At 41.6% G+C, this 16,994-nt stretch overlaps 1 protein-coding gene across 1 annotated transcript in view; it reads right to left on the bottom strand.

The window, feature by feature from the left end:
* The window catches only part of LOC109934303 (interleukin-17 receptor B), a 37,838-nt gene that overhangs the window by 4,659 nt on the left and 16,185 nt on the right, over positions 1 to 16,994 (bottom strand). The window contains exons 8-10 of the mRNA XM_048606603.1: positions 12,249 to 12,323; positions 12,038 to 12,113; positions 5,689 to 5,730 (exon numbers count right to left, since the gene is read on the bottom strand). Coding sequence (XP_048462560.1) covers positions 5,689 to 5,730; positions 12,038 to 12,113; positions 12,249 to 12,323 — 193 coding nt within the window. The remainder of the gene's footprint in view (positions 1 to 5,688; positions 5,731 to 12,037; positions 12,114 to 12,248; positions 12,324 to 16,994) is intronic.

Genomic DNA, 16,994 nt, shown 5'->3' with positions numbered 1-16,994 from the left:
ATTTCTGAAGAAGGGTCTAGGCCCGAAACGTCAGCTTTCCTGCTCCTATGATGCTGCTTGGCCTGCTGTGTTCATCCAGCTCTACACCTTGTTATCTCAGATTCTCCAGCATCTACAGTTCCTACTATCTCTGCTATGGAAAAAATTGTGATATTATCAGCAGCTATAAATAAAACATTTATCTAGCCACAAGAAAGTTTATGTCTTGGAGTGCAATGCATCCTTGCCTCAGAGTCAGTAGCTCCGTCTCTGAGACCCACTCCAATACTTGATGGCCAAGTTCAACATCACTTCCTTGCTCTTGTACTCTATGCCCCTACTAATAAAGCTGAGGATAATGTATTCATTATTAATTGCTCTATCAACCTGTCCTGACATCTTCAATGATCTATGCACAGATACATCCATGTCTACCTGTTCCTGCACCCCCTTGATAATTCTACCCCCATTTTATATTGCCGTCCAGTGTTCTTCCTACCAAAGTGCATCTCCTCATACTTCTCTGCATCAAAATTCATCTGCCACCTATCTGCCCACTCCACTAAATTGTCTATGAACCTTCGGAATTCCACACAGCCCTCCTCACAACTTATAATGCTTCCACGTTTCAAACTTTGAAACTGTACCCTCCACACCAAGATCCAGATCATTAACATATATCAGGAAAAGCAAGAATTCCAAACTGAACTCTTGAGAACTCAACTGCAAACCTTCCTCCAGCTCAAAAGTATCCATTGACCTATTCAGAGATAGTAGGAACTGCCGATGCTGGAGTCTGAGATAACAAGGTGTGGAGCTGGATGTACACAGCAGGCCAGGCAGCATCAGAGGAGCAGGAAAGCTGATGTTTCGGGTCGGGACCCTTCTTCAGAAATGGGGGAGGAGGAGGGGGCTCCAAAATAAATTGAGAGACGGGGAGGCAATGATAGAAGGTGGATAGAGGAGCAGATAAGTGGAGAGCAGACGGACAGGTCAAGGAGGTGGGGATGAAGCCAGTACAGGTGAGTGGAGGTAGGAGTTGGAATGGGGGTTGGTCAGTGAGGAGGGAGAGGTGGGTAGGTGGGAGGGAAGACAGACAGGTCAAGGAGGTGGGTATGAGGCTAGCAGGTAGGAAGTGGGGGTGGGGGTTCGTCAGTGAGGTGGGAGGAGCGGATAGGTGGGGGAAAAGATGGACAGGTCAAGGAGGCGGGGACGAGATGGGCTGGTCTTGGGATGCGGTTGGGGGAGGGGAGATTTTGAAGCTTGTAATGTCCTCATTGAAACCATTGGGCTGCAGGGTTCCCAGGCGGAATATGAGGTGCTGTTCCTCCAGCCTGCTGGTGGCATCGTTGTGGCACTGGAGGAGGCCCAGGATGGACATATCGTCCAAGGAGTGGGAGGGGGAGTTGAAGTGGTTCGTGACTGGGAGGTGTTGTCATTTGTCGCGAACCGAGCGTAGGTGTTCCACAAAGCGGTCTCCAAGCCTCCGCTTGGTTTCCCCGATGTAGAGGAGGCCACAACGGGAACAGCAGATACAGTATACCACATTAGCGGATGTGCAGGTGAACATCTGTTTAATGTGGAAGGTTTTCTTGGAGCCTGGGATTGGGGTGAGGGGGCAGGTGTAGGGGCAGGTGTAGCACCTCCTGCGGTTGCAGGGAAAAGTGTCGGGGGTGGTCGGGCAAGTGGGGAGTGTGGAGCTGACAAGGGAGTCATGGAGAGAGCAGATAAGCAGATAAGGGTGGGGAGGGAAATATATCCTTGGTAGTGGGGTCAGATTGCAGGTGGCGGAAGTGGCGGAGAATGATGCGTTGAATCCGGAAGTTGATGGGGTGATACGTGAGGACAAGGAGAATTCTGTCTTTGTTATTATTGCGGGGAGAGGGTGTGAGGGCTGAGGTGCGGGAAACGCGAGAGATGCGGTCGAGGGCGTTTTCGACCATTGGCCTATGACTCTCTTTCCTATCACTCAGCAAATTTTGACTCTTTTATTCCAAGACCTATAACTTTCCTCACAAGTCTGTTGTGCGACGTTATATTAAAATCTTTCTGGAAGTCCTTGTACACCTCAACAACAAAGTTACCCTCATCGAGCCTTTCTGTTGCATCTTGAAAAACTCTAAGTTAGTTGAACACGATTTCCCCTTTAGAAATTCACACTGGTTCTTGCTAATCAACCCACTGTTTTCCAGATGATTGCTAATTCTATCCCAAATAATTGAGTCTAGAAGCTTCCACCACTGAAGTTAAATGGACTGCTCTGTAATTGCTGGGATTATTCTTATAACCTTTGTTGAGAACATCATAATGTTTGCAACTTTTCAGTCTTCTGACACCTCCCCTGAGTCCAGGGAAGACTCAAAGATTCTGCCCACTGCCCCAGCAATTTCCACTCTCAATTCCTTTTAAATTCTTGGATACATCTTATTGGTCACGGTGCCTTGTCAACTTTAAATACCAACAATATATCCAACACTTCAACCTTATGAATTTTGAACCCTTCTAGTCACAGTGGTTTATGTTCTTTGTCATCATGGCCTGGGTAGTGTCTCTCTTTTTGGTAAAAATGATGCATAGTATTCATTTAAAACCTCAGTCCTGTCTCTTTTTGGCCCCTAATGGCCTTACTCCTCCTCTTACCAATTTTTTGCTATTAAATGTTTATAGAAGATTTTCAGACACCCTTTATGTTGGCTGCCAGTCTTTTTTCATAATTTCTCTTTCCTTCTCTTATTTCCTTTTTCACTTCCCCTCTGAACCTTGGGTATCCCTCTTGGTTCTCAATTTAATTTTACACCTGACAACCTGTCATAAGCACACTTCTTCTCCCAGGGAGTTCTGGATTTGTTTGTCCTACCTTTCCCATTTGAGGAAATATACGTAGACTGAACCCAAAACATTTCCTCTTTGAACGTAGCCCATTGTTTACACAGCAGTTTTCTTGCCAACCTCTCAATCTAGAGTAGCTGGCACAACTCCATTCTTGCCCCATTGATGTCTGCTCTCTGACAATTGATTTTTCCCACTCTGAATTGTCGCACATCATTCTCTACCATCATCCTCATTCTTACAAATATATTGATCATTGTCTCCTAAATGCTACCCCACTGATACTCAAAATAATTGGTCCATCTCATTTTCAAGCACCAGCTCCTATGGTGCATCCTTTCTTGTCGGACTGACCACATACTATTCTAGGAAGCTCTCCTGAATACAATCCAGGAACACTTGCCCCTCACTACACTACAAATATCCAAGTCGATATTTCGGTAATTATAGTCTCCTCTTATAATTACTCTATAGTGTCGGTATCTCTGGGTAATTTTCCTGCGGATTTATTCCTCTACATTCTTTCCACTACTGTATTTGGTGGTCTGTAGACTGTACCTAGAAATGTAATTGTACTCTTTTTATTCCTCAGTATTAGCTATATTGATTCTGTCCTTGGATTCTCTAAGACATCTTTCTCCAGTGCTACAACGTACTCCTCAACAAATACTGCTGCCCTCCTCCTTTCTTTCATTTCCAATATTTTCTGAACACCTTGTACCTAGTTTGCCCTTCTTTGAGCTAGGCTACTTTCCACTGCTTTCTCTGAAATTACCTGAAAAGTTTCCTGGTCCATTTTTGGATAGAGGACATCTATCCTGCTGTCTAACTCAAGACCTTAAGTGATCTGACTGAGAATGTTCTGTAAAAACCAAAAGAAGTGTGGATGCTGTAAGTCAGGAGCAAAAACGAAGTTACTGGAAAAGCTCAGCAGGTCGGGCAGCATCTGTGAAGGAAAAAACAGAGTTCACGCTTCAGGTCACAGATGCTGCCCGACCTGCTGAGCTTTTCCAAAACTTTGTTTTTGTTATTGAAAATGTTGTGTAATCTGTTTTCTTTCTTGGATCCAAGACATTTCTGCAATGAATTTAAGTTTTGGCTCAACGCAAAATCCAGCTCTGCTTTTAAGAAATGCAGGTTTGATTTAAGTAACACTGTCTAACTGAAATCTGTGCTTACCTCTCAAGAGTGTGTAGCCCCTCATCAACATACTTAGCACTGATTGCATGCCCTAGTCATCATAAACAACAGGCAGCACAGAGTTTCTATGCTGTTTGCATTGCAATCATCATGCATTTCAATACTATTGCCCATTTTCAGGCCTTATCTAACTTAACTCATCTTCCTTGAAATCCTCCATATCATCTTTTCATCTCAGTGACAGACTTCGAAACATGTCATTTCATGTTGGATACAATCCAGCATTATGTGGGAGATTTGGATTACATTCAAGAGCGGACAAAATATCTGGGCTAATTTTTCAGCTAAATGTTGTCAATGTTTTGGTTTTTGCCTGAGTGTTGTGAAAAGATTTTATGAATTTCAAACGAAAAGATATCCTCTTAACCCATAAATTTAACTGTTTCTGTTCTCTAATTGTTCTCTTCAATGAAAAATGGGGCAAATAAAAAATGCAAGTACTGTAAACTATGCAATGCTGAGAACTGATAAGAGTTTTCAAACAAAACATTGGAGGGGATATGTATCAGATTTTAAGATAGGGGTCTGATGGTCGGAAAGAAACCACAAGAAGATGGTGAAACATACTGAGAAAAGCAATATGTAAAAAGAAGATAAATTAGATAAGTGATTGGATTTTTGACCTACTTACTAACCAACTATATACTACTAACAATATTTTCCATTTTTGAGTTAGCTATTATTATTAACTTTGAAGTGTAGTTTGTTCATGTCTCCAGTTTCAAAGATAGTTTCATCATAGTGTCAGCAGAGTGGAATGCCTGATTTATCATGAGTCCAAGAGGTACTTTTAGCCACAGTTAAACTCACAGTGCGTATTATGCTTCTCTGATGGCCCAGTGGGTAGACACATCATCCACTGTAATGCTTATCATTCAAAAAGAAAATATTAGTACTCTGATTACTGCAAAAAAGTTGTTCCAAGTTAATTGATGGTGGCCCAGTTTTGAGGCTCCACAATTTTACTTGTGCTTTTGAATGGGAAGTAAAAACAAAATGGCATTACTGCATGCAATTCCAACAACTGACTCATTACAAGAAGTTTTGGAGTTTCAATATGTAAGAATGACAAGATTAGGCACAGCCTTGCTGTGCCCTGTCTCCCTGTCATTCACTCACTTGAGACACCAACATTCTAGAACCTTAATCCAACCTAAATCACCAGAGGCAAAAAATTGGAACAGACACTGACATAAATTATTTTAATTAACCTGTGTAGATGTTACAACACATCTCAGGTGCAAATTGGACTTGAGCTCAGACCTTCTGGCCTAGAGGTATCAACATTACCACTACACTTTATTAATTGCTGATACATGTCATCTTCCAATACAACTGATATAGATAGCTAGTAGAAGATCAACTTTGATTTGTATGTTTAGGCCTTTTTTTTTCTCCCTCCCATCTCCTACTCTCACAGTTCAACAGTGTCATAAGCCACAATTTCCTCAAAGCTGCTTCAGTTCAGAGTCCAAAAATATTTCTTAAACTAACACTAATGGAGCGGCAGAAATTCTAATGAAATTCCCAGCCAGGGGATTGCTACACAAAAATAATATACTCAGTCTTCATATTAATATTGGCTAGATTAAAAATGGGAAAATATGTCATCTGATTTTCTTCATCTATTCCATATTAGTTTTTTCAAATTATCGTTATTTGTCTTATTCTTAAACATACCTGGGATTAAATTCAGCCTATCTTCGGTGTATTTCTTGTAGTCTTGAAATAAAATACATCAATTAATGTTAAAAGCTTTAGTTACATTGAGAAATGCCTTATTATTTACACTTTTTAAAATGTAGAAACATTTCTGCATGAAAGATTTTGAATTCTGGAGTGGGCGTTGATTCAAAGGTTCTCTCAATGACTGAAAATTCCTTTAACTGGTGTTGCTCAGCCATCATAAATTCATTGGAACACAGTAGGAACCCCTTTTAGCAACAGTATTGATTTCTATTGCTCCATTGAACTTAAAGCAGCAGAACAAGAACAACTACAAGGAAATTGCAAACTAATACTTTCACTTTGTTCCCACATTTTGATAAATGCAAGTAAGCAATAGAATACAAGAACAGATTGTGATGGGCCAAATCTTCTTGTCTTTGGCTCACTGGAGACTGAATATTCAACCAAAGATTTGTGTCAAGGCCTGTGGAGGTTCTGATACACTGACCTATAAAGGAATTGGCTGGGAACTTTGAACTTTTGATAAATACTGGGGACTAGAACTAAGGAGATCATTTTAAATTAGAGAGTTGCCCTTTCAGGACAGAGATGAGGAGAACTTTTTTTCTCTCAGAGAGTCTTGCAACTCGGAACTCTCCGCCTCAAAAGACAGTTAAGGCAGGGTCATTGATACTTTTAAAACAGAGGTGGATAGATTTTTGATTGTTGGGGGAAAATAAGGGTTGTTGGTCCAGCTGGGAATATGGAATATGGAATATGGATCAGTCATAATTTTACTGAATAATGGTGCAGGAGCCAAATGATTTACTTCTGTTCCCGTTTCATATTCATTCACTGAATCCCGACAGTGTGGAAACAGGCCCTTCAGCCCAACAAGTCCATACCAACCCACAGAACATCCCACCCAGACCCATCCCCCTATTACCCACCTAATCTACACATCCCTGAACACTACGGGCAATTTAGCATGGCCACTCCACATCTTTAGACTGGAAACCGGAGCACCTGGAGGAAACCCACACAGACATGGGGAGAACGTGCAAACTCCACACAGACAGTTGCCCGAGGGTGGAACCGAACCCAGGTCCCTGGCGCTGTGAGGCAGCAGTGCTAACCTCTGTGCCACCCCATATGTTTGGATGTCTTTCTGGTGAATATCATTTCAAATCAGATGGAAGTGTGAAACCAGCTCAGCATCTGCAAAGGAGAAGTCTAGCTGCCTTCAAGTCCACCCTGAAAGACAAGGTAGAAGAGCCGGAAGAGAAAGGGGTATTAAAAAAGTGACGACTCTGACAGACTGGAATTATAGCTTGGTGCCAATGAATAAATCTAGAAAACTGCAAGTGTATAAATAACCAAAGTTTCTCATTAAGACTGAAAAAAATCTCACTACCCATGCCAACCATTTAAGAAAGATTACCAGAAATTTCCAAGATAGCACTCTGCAAACGATGGTTACTGGGAAATCAAATTTCCACTGCTTCAGAAAAAGATCAGCAGAGACAGCTTGTGATAGGCAGAGTGAAAGTGATTGTAGATAATCTGCTACTCTGTGATTGTGGAGACACATTTTTACAATCACAAAAGAGAGACTTATGCAACTGCTAAAAAGAGCTCACCAGATGAACCTAAACAAGAAAAAGATGAAATTGAAGATGCCAGCAGTCAATTTCATGTATAAGGTGAGAGCTGTAGCAGACACACAGTGACCAACAGATGTGAAAACAATACGATGATTTGTTGGAATTGCGAGCTTTTTAGCAAAGTTCTTGCCTAATTTGTAATCAGAGTGTGAACCACTGTGCAAGTTCACTGCTGAAGATGTGAGATGATACTAGGGTACAGAATAAGAAGCAGCTTTCACTAGAATCAAATTAGTATGACAATGTCAGTGCTGAGGTACTATAACATAAATGATGAAGTCACTTGTTTTGAGATGCTAGTGAGACAGGACTTAGAGTCACCTCTATGTAGGAAAAAAACCCATTTTTATTGGCATCCACTACATTAATACAAACTCAATGGTGCTACACTTAAATAGAGACGAGGCCTAGTGAGGTTTCTTGCACTATCATACCAAATGCCCTCGTTAACCATTTACCGCACCAATACGGTGCACTTCTCATCCAATGCTCGTTGGATTTTCCCACTTGTCGGAGCTAAAAGAACTCTCTCCTGTCTGGATATGCCAGAATAAACTGGCATTCCTGGCTAAGGTAGTATTTTTAAAACTTCATTGCACACCCAGACAAGCAGTGGCATTCAAAGCTGCCTTGCACAAACTAGCAGCAAGCATGGCAAATAACAGGAAATGGGCCCCACAATTTGACAACACAGTCCTCAATGTCCTAGTGGGTAGAGTGGTGTAGAGGAGGTCCACCCACTTCTCCCTGAACTGCCAGAGGAGGCCACAACACCAGACCCTGCCAGCCTGGACTGAGATTGCCAACATGGTAAGTATGATCTCAATCATTCAGAGAAATGCTCAGCAATGCAAAAAGAAGGTTAATGATCTTCTCCAATCTGCCAGGGCAAATGCCACCACCTTCCCTCACTACCTCACATCATTTGTCCTGCATGCATTTCCACCATGGCATATGCTGCATCCCTGTCACTTTCGCATGTAACATCTTCCTTCACCCCAACGATACTGCATGCCTTCTCCCTTGTCTATTCACCCTCTCAAGTCACCTAAAAGCCCTTCCTTCTCGTATCAGCACTATTAGATGTGCCAGACATTTCCATTGCACTCAATCCTTCCTATTCTCTCATTACAGGAGGAAACAAGTAGCAAACACGAGTGGTGATGTGCCTGACATCCAGCTCCGCATCCCCTACGTGGACAGGATTGTGGCCCTGGTTGGAAAAGACTGGTATAGATTGTATGGAGATGCTGAGACATCTATGACTGCACAACTGAGCAAAAAACACTTTTCTTGCAATAAGTTCTCTCATTAAGCCCACTGTCGATGTAGTTTTCACTTGCCACAATTTATAACCCCGGGCTGTGACAATTTTATACTTTGCAAGTGCCAGCGCATGGCCAGGCAAGACGGTGTCAACGGCACACATGATCATAAAAAAAGCCATAATTCCCTCAAAGGATGCACTGCTCAGAAACTGACACTTCACTGGGTAGTTTAGCTAGAGTATAAGCAGGAGCACAGGCTGACGACCACTTCACATCCACACTTCCATAACTGGATGAGGAAGAAATAGTCAGGGTCTCTAGCACTCAGAGGATTGCTGGAGACCAAGTATCCACTCAGCCCCAGGCAGATGGTGATGCTGGCCATTCATAACTTCATACAAATGTGCAAGCAGTCTCAGCAGGCACGTTAGCCACAAAGTGCAATGATTGTAGGAATGTAGCAATGCCATTGGGACCTTGCTGCCTCAGGCATGTGATCATCTAGCCACATCCCTGCATAAACTGGCAGCTACCATTGACAGCCAGGTTCAGTAGTCTCAGAGTATACTGGATATATATAGGAGTCTACAGTCCACTACCTTAGCCATTTGTGCCATCACCAATGGCTAGGTGACAGGGGGTGAGGATGCTTGACCACACACTAGAGTGCCCCTTCCTCACAACGACACTGTCAGTAGCCACTGAGCTAGAGAAGGAACTGTGCACAGGCCTCCAGTAAGCTCCTCCCAGGACTCCAAGGTGAGCAGGCCTTCCACCTCCACTATGCCTGTCACCTTCAGGCTAAGCTTTGGAGGGTGCACTTGTCTCCGTCAAGTTCATTCAACATGTTTGTGCCTTTTAGACACAAATATCCCTGGAGTCAACTGACCAAAGCACCAGGGCCAATGGACTTCACCGTATGGCAGGCTCCCTCCACCCGAGCTGCTGACTGAGGGACTACACTGAGACATAATGGAAAAGAGAAACATTTCAATGGCACATTGATGGCATGGGTGACACTTGATTTCTAAATATACATTCACTTCTGACTATTATCTTTTTCTGCAAGTGTAGCCAAAAGTCAAACTTTAAGGTATAAAGCTGCTAATCCTTATCCCTGGACAATTCCATGGGCCAAAGTGTGAAGTCAGCAGCTGCTGCACCATGAGCAGGCAATGGGGGAATCACAGGTAACCGTGCCTTGGAAACTGGGCTCCATCTTTCTAGGAGCACAGACATTGCTATTGCATCACAGGCAATAGGAGCGTTCAGACATTAGCCTGCATGAAATGGTCAGGAGTGCTTGATAGAAGGGATTGGACTGCACACCTCAATTCCTAAGGGTCACAAGGAATGCTGAGTTTGCAAGTGTGTTTCACCTTTGTTATAAAAGTGTATGCCTACTGGTGTTGCCCTTTGAATGGCTTCCCCACTGCCTGCTCATGGTGCAGCAGACTCTCCCCTCACAGATGACAACACTTATCACATCCACTTGGAGTGTGGGCGTAGCCACCTTCTGAACTGACGTCATGTGAGCTCCCTGATCCTTTGCACCCAAACTGGATGCCTCATTATGCCCAAGTCCTGAACTAATATTGGAGGCTACCCTTGACTCATTGTGCCGGGACCACTAACTGAGGTGCCTCCTTGGAAATCAGTGAGGACTATTCCTCTAAAATTTTAAGACATGGCTTGAAGTGTATGCATTTGCTGCATATACTGCTTGCACAATGTGACATCAAACTCACACCTGCACTTTTCTAATAATGAAAAAGCTACTGGAGCCAGAAGTGATAACAAATGAGAGTGACAAAATCAAGGTGAAGCTATAGAAAATCAAACTTCATTTTGATAAAACGGTCAAGGCATTGCCAGAGCTGAACATTGGAGAGTCAGACAGAGTGCAAAAACAGCCATCCCACATGACAACTTGAGACCTGTGTTGAGCACATGCCATCTCATTTGTATGTAGTAAATGTGAGCATCTAGATATATTGTTGTAACCACAGACATCTACATACAACTACAGAAACTGTGTCACTGTACGTGTCTGATCAGGAAGATGTGATCTCACTACCTGCACAGAATACAGAATGACTATCAGTCCCAGAAGTCCACTGTGCCCCTTCAATAGAAATGGATCAGCAGCCATGGCAACAGCACTCACCATGGAAGCAACACTCCCTGGAGAAGGAGCACCCTAGGAATAAGCAGATATCAGATGAGCAGCCAATTTATAATGTAGGTTGGTTAGCTAGGTTGGCTGGATGGCTGGTTTGCAAAGCAGAGTCATGCCAACAGCATGGGCTCAATTCCTGTACTGGCTGAGGTTAACATGATGGTTCCTCCTTCTCAATCTCTTCCCTCAGCTGAAACGTGGTGACCTTCAGGTTAAACCACCACCAGTCGTCTTTCTCTTTAATGAAAGTGTAGTCTATGGTGACTTTACATGCATGCCATTAAGAGGCCTACATGATTAAAAGACAATGTAGACAATGCAAGTGCAGAAACTGATGGAAATGATGAGTTAACACAGTTTTATTAATGTGTGATAAATTTCCAATCTTCTTGGTGATCATATATATTTTGCAACTTGCATAACTTGGCTTAATTGCAGTGACAGTGTAACAAGGCTTTTTAATTGGCGATTTAAGGGTCTTAGTTGATGGCGAACTCGGGCAGGGTCATCCAGCCATGACTTAATCAGGCTGAAGACAAGAAGGTAGCCAGGTCTCCATCTGCAATCCTCCAGCCTAAGTGCCCCTTAACAAATTCACCACAGGAAGGGCATGGACACAGGATTATGCCCCATGTTCTGGCAAGATCACTGTAATGGGATTGCAAATGTGTTCTGAGTGTGGTATAATGTGATCATGTAAATCATGATCACACAACTGACCACATGACACTGATCGGTAAGAAAGAAGACACCAGCCTAGAATGAGTAGATGAAGAGAGAGGTCTTAGGACATTTCAGTATATTGCTGCATTTGATAACCATGTACAGATGTGAATGAAGGAGTATCACAATTCATAACAAGTTGAAAAACCTCAGTGATAAGGAGGAAACAGCCTCAGCGACAACGTACGTGCAGATACCCACAGTTTGAGATCCTCTAGACCGGTATCTTAATGCGTAGGCAGCAGTACTGGCTTAACATTGATAAGATATTGAGAGCATCAAAAGCCACCGTGCAAGTAGTTGCACCTCTTGTTAAAAGAAATTGACAAATAAAACCTGTCAAAATGTGGGTTAATATTCTGAATTCTCCATATTCATAAGAATTATTCTGAGAACAACAGCCAAAATCAGTCTGAATTTCCTGTGATAATTTTCAACATGAAGATTATAAGTGAGATAGTTAAAATGATGATAAAATTGGCTCACCTAATAGCAAAATGTCAATAAAAATTATTTTAAAATATTACCATCTTTCTTGGAGCAGTTGAGTACTTTTTCATGTATATAGCAGTAATGTTGACATACAGGGAAATGCGGTCTTATCTAAAATCAATAGTAATAAATAATTTCATTCAATTGTTCATTCAATAAAGAGTTTGGAAAATATAGAATGTTTAGTGTATTGAAGCATTCTAAATTATGATCCCGAGGGAAATCATATTAATAAGGATTACTCACTGTCACGCAATATCCTTCTGAAAGATCCAGTACATCATTCCTCAGAAATGTTATGGATACTCTTGATCTGTTTGACTTGATGAAAAAAAAATGATTTGTTATTAAACAATATGTAACTATTCACAATTCAATTGTGGCAGAGTTCCAACTTTATGGTTTAAAGGTTTTCCCATTTGATGTTTTCCCATTTCTGCGTTTTGGGCTTTTTTCTGCATTATTGCAATTGTAAAGCAGGATTACTTGTTTGAAGGTCCATTCTGGAGCTGTTATCACTCCAGCTGTTGAGAAATCCATCTCATGTGTGATCTCTGCCCTGTATAGGGAAAATACTGAAAAGTTTGATATCTACACAAAGAAGATTACTGATATATTATTATTCATCTAGAAACATTGGAACACCAATCAATTGCATCAGCACAAATCAACTACAAGAAGGTTTCAGAATGACAGAGTATTTTATAAACAATGTATTGTGAGGTAAAAAGAAACCTCACCCAAATTCATTGGAAAAGAAATTTTAACCTTGAATCATCAATAGGCAATAGAAAGGATCCAAATCAAATACAAAACCTATTGTACTGTTGCAACAAAGTTAAATGTAAACACAAGAAACAACACCTTATTTTCCAATTTGGCACTTTACAACCTTCCAGATTCTTTACTGAGTTCAATCGAATTTCATTTAATAATCTCTGACCCTTGCCATCTATTCTGCTAGACTCACCCATTCCTGTCCGATCTTGTTTTATTTTTCTCTTCTTTATGATTCTATAAAGGCACACCAGCACGAGCCATATTTTTTGTTTCTCATTTTACTCCATCAACACTCCTTTTGGCCATGCAAGATTCTTCTGTTCCTTAATCTTTCTGGCTTCCACCCTATAACAGAACTTCATTTGTCCTTTATTCTCACTCATCCGTCCTCAAAACGTATTAAATTTCAAACTTTTTCCAGTCCTGATGTAAGGTCATTAACCTGAAACTTTAACTGTTTCTCTCTTCATAGACGCTAACAGACTAGCTGGAAACTTCTAGCATTTTCCATATTTTTTTATTGAAGAAAGAGCAACAATGGGACAAAGACAGAGGTGGAATCTTATAAGAGTCAGAGCGACATCAGCTGTGGTGAGATTTATGGCAGAATCAGGCGAGAACTTCAGTTAGGCCCATCTCGATGTCAGGAGCATCTTGCTCCATCTTTTATGCTTTTGACAAGTAACATGACAAGTTTCTCACTTGGCAGCATTGAGTTGCCAAATAAGGAAAACGACTGCATATCAAACACCTTGTTAACAGTTCAACATGCCTTATGAATATTCCACTTGCCATTTTGCTGAACAGGTCAAACAAGCTAAACCTCAAAAAACTGGACATGTAAATCAAAGTGGCTACCTGGTGATTTCAGTGTGCAGTTTGCTCCGAACAACCTTCTGTCGCTTAGTATCAAACAGCATCTGACAGCACGATCCATGGGCACCAACCACATGCCCGCCTCACTCACAGACACTGACATCTGGGATTTGCCTATCTGACATGACCATCATCTCACTTCACTGATACGTTTGCCAGAAACTCAGGAAGCACAGACTTGCATTTCAGAATGCACTGGCAACTAGCATTAAAAGGCTGCAGTGGGGACATTCTGTGCACAATCATCCAACTCAAGGACTGGGCCATACTGCAGCTCAGGGCTGCTCATTTGCTATCTTAGCACTCACTTGCTCAGGATGCATTGGCATGCCCACAGGTTACATGTCTTGCCTTGCCATGTGTGACAATTCTGTGGCTTTAAGAGGTGTATTTTTGTCCTTTTTTTTAAAATTAAGAGAGGTTAGGACAGAGGTGCGGAACTGTCTAAACCAAGGCAATAAAGTAAACAGCTTGTGAGGCCTTAGGATTTCTTTTTAAAAGTTGAAACAATAGAAGCAGCATGGTTGGGTGGACTCAGGCTCCCACAGAACCAGGATTTTAATATAGCTTTCAGAAGTTGCTGGGTTTTGAGGCTGGTTGTTGAAGCTGCTATATCTTTCTCTCTGTTACAGCCAAAAGCTTGGATGCTCTTCCTGCTGCCAGAATTGCATGTGAGACAATCTGTTTTACTGAATTTGCCTTTGCCAAGGGTGAGTTTATAAGATGTTCTATATTGGAACAGTTGGTGTTTAGTAGTTAAATAACCTATTATACTGTTAAGTTTTCCAATAGAGCTAAGTCATTCCAATTCTTCTTTCTTTTGTTTGTTTTTTAACTATAAGGTAAGAATAAAGTATGTTTTGTTTAAAGCTGAATAGTGTAACCAATCATATTACCTCTGGAACACAGCACCTTACACTTGCCTTGAAACAAGATAAAAGATAGGGTCTAGTTATCTCCTTGTTATATTTGAAAGGGGTTTGGTCTGGTCCATAACACTTGCCAATTAGTACAGTCACAAGATTTCACTGTCTGGCTATCTAAAATAAAACACCAAGTGCTATGATAATGACTAGATAACCTATTTTAGTGATGTAAGTTAATAAATAATTGCCAAGACACAAGGGAGAACATCCTTACTCTTCTAAATTGTGCATTGGATCTTTTATATCCACTTGTTAGAGTGGATAGGGCCCAGTTTTCACAACACATCCACAAGACAGCATTTTCAACAGTGCTGCAACTCCCCTTGTAGACAGTGGAGTTTCAGCCCACAGTTTGTACTTAAATCTCTGGAATAGAGTTTGAACTTAAGAGAGACAAAAAATACTGCATCTTTTATTCATCTTCTGTTTGTTAGACCTTGCTGTGCACAATCTGTCTACCATATTTGCTTGCATTACAACAATGACTGCATTTCAAAACCAATCCACTACTAATTATTTTGAGACATCAGAAGCACACAATAAAATTCTACATTCAATGTAAATTATTTAAAACAAAAGCTTGACAATTTCATGACAGCTCTATAGGGTACACATGGTAAAGTCACCATAGTCTTACCAGACCATAGGGCTGCTGTCTCATTAGAGAGAGAGACACCTAGTGGTTATTTAACCTGAGGGCCACCATGCCTCAGGTGAGGGGAGAGGTTAAGAAGGAGAGTCCTTCATGGTAACCTTAGTCAGTGATGGGATTGAACCAATGCTGTTGATATCACTGTGCTTTGCAAACCAACCATCTAGCCAACTGAGCTAAACCGACCCCTGGAACACAGGGTAGTAGCTAAAAGACAGACATACATTTACATAACAGATGTCTCAAATCATTTTACAGGTAATAAAGTAATTTTGAAGTGTCGTCACTCCCTGCAATGAACAAAACAGATTAGAAAGGACAAGAAGGGTATAAAAGCCAACTCAAATCAGTCACAGATGGAGGATAATCAGGCGAGATATAGAGTTTCTAAGATTAAAGGTAATGTAGTTACAAAGACGAGTAAGGAAGTAGCAGAAAATATTAATGGAATACTTTAGCCCAAGTATTCACAGAGGAAGAATATTGGGCTTGTATAACTGCATCAGATACGTGTAGAAATATTATAGTGCAATTTAACATGATTTATGTGGTTTCAGCCCATCAGCTGGAGAACTGTTATGAAATTCATGTTCACTACTGAGAGGGAGACCTGACCTGTCAAAGTGGCCACAATCACACCTTCCCCTTGATTCAAATCCAGGAACAGAAATCCCACCCAACCAATCAGAGGCTCCATTACAGGTAGCTCCAATGGAAACAATGGCTGCACCTGTTTAACACAGTCAGCGAAAGGCCTAAGATTGCTCAGCAATCCAGGCCACAGGTGAGTAAAGTTGGACAGAGGTTGCAGGGAAGAGGTTAAGACTCTTGTTTCCCTTGATGGATCTGCCAAGCAGCATTCTGAAGGCACTGAAAAGTTGTGCCACTCATAGTAATCCTGGAGCCCCCACTATACTCCAGTTGGATTATGGCTAATTGGTGTCAATTGGCTTGCTAATGAACCTAACTGACAACCCACTGCAGCTGAGTAAATGTCCTCCTGAAGTCATTCCTGCCTCCAAATCAATTGTGGTAGGTTTCCCTGCTGACAGGAGACTGTGCGATCTTTCCCATATTTCAAATGGCCCTGGCTGCCATATCCAGCCCTTAGTCAATGTTATTAGTTAGAGCAAAATATGACAGAAGAAATTATTTAAACTTAAGGAACACACATTTTAAGCAGCTAATTATGGTCTTAAAAGTCTGTGAAATACTGTGGATACGAAATGCGTGTCAGTGCACTGCACAAAGGCAGTGTGACTTCTCTCTTTGAAAGTAAGGTAAAATACACTTGGAAATAATAGGCTAAATAATCTTTCTTCTGGTAAATTATTAATATCTATTTATTTCAGGGTGAAATTATTGAACAGTAACAGAAACAGAAGCCATTCAGGAGGTCACCATGGATTTCACAAGATTATGTTACGCTTGACCAATCGTATAATACTATTTAAACAGCATGGAATAAATTAAAGAAATTGGTTACAACAAGGTGCAGGGCTGGATGAACACAGCAGGCCAAGCAGCATCATAGGAGCAGAAAGGCTGACGTTTCGGGCCTAGACCCTTCATCAGAAAAGGGGGAGGGGAAGGGGGTTCTGAAATAGATAGGGAGAGAGTGGGAGGCGGAAAGAAGATGGATAGAGGAGAGGATAGGTGGAGAGGAAACAAACAGGTCGAAGAGGCGGGGATGGAGCCCATAAAGGTGAGCGTAGGTGGGGAGTTAGGGAGGGGATAGGTCAGTCCAGGGAGGACGGA

Source organism: Rhincodon typus, chromosome 16 (genome assembly GCF_021869965.1).
Source record: "Rhincodon typus isolate 14 chromosome 16, sRhiTyp1.1, whole genome shotgun sequence".
Lineage (NCBI taxonomy): Eukaryota > Metazoa > Chordata > Chondrichthyes > Orectolobiformes > Rhincodontidae > Rhincodon > Rhincodon typus.
Note: the sequence above shows the minus strand (reverse complement) of the source record. Positions and strands in the feature narration are given on the sequence as shown.